This window comes from Montipora capricornis, chromosome 4, assembly GCF_036669925.1.
Source record: "Montipora capricornis isolate CH-2021 chromosome 4, ASM3666992v2, whole genome shotgun sequence".
In the NCBI taxonomy this organism is placed as follows: domain Eukaryota; kingdom Metazoa; phylum Cnidaria; class Anthozoa; order Scleractinia; family Acroporidae; genus Montipora; species Montipora capricornis.
The window spans coordinates 49,752,932-49,757,931 of NC_090886.1; the positions used below are offsets into that span (position 1 = coordinate 49,752,932).

General features: G+C 41.8%; 1 protein-coding gene across 1 annotated transcript in view; it reads right to left on the reverse strand.

The window, feature by feature from the left end:
* Nucleotides 1–5,000, reverse strand: part of LOC138047249 (replication factor C subunit 2-like) — a 17,820-nt gene that overhangs the window by 5,050 nt on the left and 7,770 nt on the right. The window contains exons 6-9 of the mRNA XM_068894012.1: nucleotides 4,729–4,829; nucleotides 1,452–1,546; nucleotides 141–203; nucleotides 1–39 (exon numbers count right to left, since the gene is read on the reverse strand). The exon at nucleotides 1–39 is cut by the window's left edge and continues 27 nt beyond it. Coding sequence (XP_068750113.1) covers nucleotides 1–39; nucleotides 141–203; nucleotides 1,452–1,546; nucleotides 4,729–4,829 — 298 coding nt within the window. The remainder of the gene's footprint in view (nucleotides 40–140; nucleotides 204–1,451; nucleotides 1,547–4,728; nucleotides 4,830–5,000) is intronic.

Below are 5,000 nucleotides of genomic sequence, written 5' to 3' on the forward strand. Positions count from 1 at the left end.
TCCAAATCCATAGAACGTTGACTGAAGGTTGTTAATCGCCTAAAAAGGAGAAAAAAAGGACGAAAAAATGAAAACTTCTGCAGGACAGCAACTGAAGATGTTCCACCTTTCAAAAGAGCAATTATTTGTCATTACCACACCTGTCTCATATCACCTTGGGCTGTAAACACAATTGCTTCTAAACCATCATCGGCCTTAGTCACCTGCCAACCGAAAATATCTCTGTCAGTCTTCTCGATCTTTCTCCTTTTGGGAGGTGCAAATTGAGAAAAAGTCAAGTCAAAGCTAAGAAACTGGCTCAGTCGGTTGAGCATCGCGCTGCAACGCGAGAAGTTGCGAGTTCGAACCGCAACAGCATTTTTAAATTTATCCGAAAATAATTCGACTTTCAAGTCTTCTCGGAAAAGGACTATAAATCGTAGGCCCCGTCTCCTCCGTGATCATAATTTCTCTGTATGGGACGTTAAAGAACCCACACATGATTCGAGAAGAGTAGGGGATGGAGTCCCCGGTGTTGTGGCTGTCCAGGGATGACGCAGTGGTAAGAGCACTCGCCTCCCACCAATGTGGCCCGGGTTCGATTCCCGGACTCGGCGTCATATGTGGGTTGAGTTTGTTCGTTCTCTACTCTGCACCGAGAGGTTTTCTCCGGGCACTCCGGTTTCCCCTCTCCTGAAAAACCAACATTTGACTTGATTTACTTTCATTGTTCGTTCCAGTTTACAGTGTCCCCAATTAGCGCTCCAGCGCTAGAAAGACTAGTCACTTAAAAACAGGTCCTTTCTGTTCTCTCCAGCAAAAGTGTCGGCTTGGCGTGATGTCCTTAAAGGGGCTTACAGTGTATGAGGCCACCAAGCAGAAACAGCCATAAGTCAAAAAGGGTCCGTCCATCCATCCATCCATACACAACACCGGGGACTTCATCCCCTACTCTTTTCGAATAGTGCGTGGGTTCTTTAACGACCCACACGGAACTTATGGACATTAAGATATTTGAGAGACGGAGCCTACGGTTTATATTCCTTGCTATATTTCTTCCTTATCCGCGAAGATTTGAAAGTCTAACCATTTGCAGATGAAATTACAAAGGTAGCACTTTTTCTTTATAGTTATTTTAAGATCCTGAGTGTTGATTTGGCCGGACTTGAACCCGCGACCTCCCGCATGACAGCCCGATGCTCAACCAACTGAGCCACTGGTGCGTGGCAAAGCAATAACTAAATAAGTTAACTGTTTTTACAGACAATTCCAAGGCTCCGCTTACTGCTTTATTTTTTATCAAATGGGCACCTTGAAGGCATGGAATTGGTTGACAAATTACAGCCCCAAAGAGCAGTTCTGAGTACATTTATGTAAGTCAAACAGCTACTTATGGTTTGAATGGTATGACTGGCAGTCATCTCGAAAACTCTGTCATTGTGCAAAATCAGTTCACCTGTACGATGTCTTACCTGTTCTTTCTCACAGACCTCTAACAGTCTGTGTAACACTTGTGCATCTGTTAATCTGGAATATCTCAAAACAGCACATCTGGATTGGATAGCCTCTGTAAAAAATGCACCACATTGGTTGGCAAAAGGAAAGCCCGGACAATGGAGGAAGTGTGTTCACATCACCAAAGCTCTGGTCTATCCAATAAACACCGTTGTCATTGGCATTCTTCACCATCTCATTTTAGCTGAACTCATAAAGAAGATATATATTTTTCTGTTTTTCTTTTCATTCTAAGGTACCCAGGGAATAATAGAATATATACACTTTATCTGAAAAATGACTACAATCCTAGTCAGAACTGTTGGGACGATACACCTTATTCCAAAATGGCCGCTATTTTAGCATTCTTTTGTTTGCTTGCAAATTAGCCCTCGTTGCCTCGTTCTTAAACTTAAAATTCAAAAGAATATTTAACCTTGAACGAGGCAACAAGGGGGGAGGATGAGAGGAGGATAGGGGGGCAGGGAGGACGCGAACAAGGCAGTGAAGGAAGAGCACGCGTTGCTCATATAACGATGGAACCATGTACAGTAAATTCTCTACTTTTCGACCAAGTAATTAGACAATTGTCTTAAAGTCTTTTGACCAGGATTGTAGTTTATAGAATCGCTAGTTGAAACCCCTGATTAAAAAGGTGGCCACGGTTCCAACTGTAATAGACTTCCACAGACTTCCTTGAACAAGTGTTTTTCTTTGTTTGTTTTTCCTTTGTCAATTTAAAGGGAAAAAAATCTGTTTTCAAGGTGTGTGAATAAAATAATATGAAGGAACGAACTTTATGTGAAAACACGAGGCGTAGCCGAGTGTTTTTAGACCCGATAAAACACGTGCTGCGAGTTTTTTAAACGGCTTCAAAAACATTCCACAAAGAGCATGTCCCTCTGGACTCAAAACAATGGTTCAAATTGTGAGAGGAGAATATTAGCGTACAAGAAAAACAAGCTATGTATGCCTTAGGAGTGTTTTATCACGATATAAAGCTCACAGGCGCGTAGCGTCCTATACGCAAATACGCACGAGCGTACTTGAAGTGACCAGAAAATTTTGAAATTTTAAGCAATTGTTTCTATTTTTAACGTTTTACTTGTCACTTTGATTAAATTCTAAAAACTAAAACGAAAGCTATACCATGTTCTCACTTAGTTTTGCATTGAACTTTTTTTACACTTAACAATGCAGTGTTGTTTGGTCAGCGTGCAACAAAAAGGGGAATTTGCAAAGGAGCGACGTTCCGAGAACGTTGTTGACAATTCCAGTCACGCTAGCACAACCAAAACAATGTTTTGTTTGCGCCAAGTTTGCTCAAAATACGGGTAAGACGCTTTGTTCTTTGCTTGTATTAACACAACTATTTCGAACAAGAAATAAAGAACGCAGTATTTTTCGCTTAGTTTACTTAGGTTTCTAGATCATATGTACTTGTGCGTACTTGAAAAAATGACCACGCTACGCGCCTGGCTCATACACATGATGTTTTCTCGGTGTTTTGATAGGCTGTCATAATGTAATGTGCAATGTAAAGTGCTAGGTTTCTACCCCATATGAACCATGTCAGCGTTAGCCCTACAAATGGAAATGAGCCTACACAAGGACAGACAGCAGGCCGTGGGAACTGAAGATCTTCAAGTCACGGCAACGAACTTGTACATGTTCATTGCAGTTCCCAGGGCCTGTTCCCGTCTGACCTTGTAACTCAGTCGGTAGAGCAGCGGTGATCTAACACACGAAGGTTGTGGGTTCAATTCCCACCCTGGTCAGAGTTTTTCTCTGTCCTTGTGTGGGCCCATTTCCATCAGTAGGGCTAACGCTCATATGGTTCATATGGGGTAGAAACGTAGCACTTCACATTACACTCTAACCAGTTTAAGTCTGTTCAAATATAAGTGCTACACGGCCAACGTTTGCAAAAACGTAATCCTTCCTTGTACTTGTACACATTAGTGGGAGACAAGCGCTCTCACCACTGCGCCATCCCTGCTTCCCGATGCACTAAAAAGACCTTGGCCTCATTTACTTTTAACCCCAAGGTACGGAAAAACACTCAAGTAAGAGAGAGATTTTTCTCCAGCCGGGTACTCTGGTTTTCCCCGCTCCTCAAGAATCAACCTACAATTTGATATGACGAAAGAGTGAAGGGATCCTTCCTCTATTGTGGACAATAGGCCATTTCCGAGTTTGTGCCTGCCTCCTCTTCAAAGCGAGTCTAAGTGCAAAGTTTTTGTTAATTGAAAATTATTTTTCATTCATATGTGAAGTTGAACTAATTACAGTCACAAACACTTCGCACTTAGACTCGCTTTGAAGAGAAGGCAGACATGAACTCGGAAATGGCCTATTTAAGCAATAAATTGTCTCTAGAAGACACCTGAGAAATTCATGTGGCTTCAACGGGAATCGAACGTAATTCCTTGGTATGCTGACCACACAGTGAGGGCTCAGACTGTTGTCAACATACTGTAAGCCTTCTTAATGGAAAACTAGACACATGTCTGCGTGAACTCGGGCTTTCTTTATGTCCTGGATCGTCAATCGAAAAGCAAAGAAAAACAAAGAAAAAGAAATACAAGTACAGTAGAGATACGGCAAAATTATTATTTAGGTTTGTCTCGTGATGGCAATGATTCTCGTAATGTTCACCAGTAAAGTGATCCGTGGGGTGCAGAGATGGCGCAGTGGTGAGAGCACTCGCCTCCCACCAATGTGGCCCGGGTTCAATTCCCAGATTCGGCGTCATATGTGGGTTGAGTTTGTTGGTTCTCTACTCTGCACCGAGAGGTTTTCTCCGGGTACTCCGGTTTTCCCCTCTCCTCAAAAACCATAAGTTGATTTGATTTGCGTTAACTTCTTAATTTCAATTTACAGTGTCCCCGAATAGTGCTCTACGGCGCTGGAAGATTAGACACTTAAATAATGTTCATTTCCTTATAACGTTCCATTCTTGTAAAGTTCGTGGACCGAACCGTTCCGAAAACACTCGACACCTTTTAGAGTGGGTCTACCACGAACCGTTTATGCATTTGTATTTGGTTTGAGCGTATTAAACACCAAATTCTTGCTTACTTTCAACGACGCCATTTTCATTCAATGCTACACTGTGCGTATGCACTTTGATTGACTTTGCACATGTGCTTTAAAATTACAAGCTCTAGTGCAATTTGTGACTGAACGCAAAAAGAAAAGAAGCTGAAATTTAACCTCGGGCATTTTCCCTGTAAAGTCTGAGAAATGACTCACCAATTATTTTATCAGATGTATTGCAAGCCAAAGCAAAACGTGTTGTTTTGGAGTAGATTTCCATTGTTCTTCTCAGTGCCTGTTGTGCTCCATCTGTCATACTAATAAAAGAAAAAAAAACTTTGATCACCATAATATTATTGATTCAATGTGGTATGTAGCCCCCATTCAGTGAGAATAATTTAGGACTAAAATACGTTTTTGTTGCAATAGGAAGGAAGAGATTGAGGGTTGTACTACCAACATATCCCACCCAGGTTAATTTCTGGATG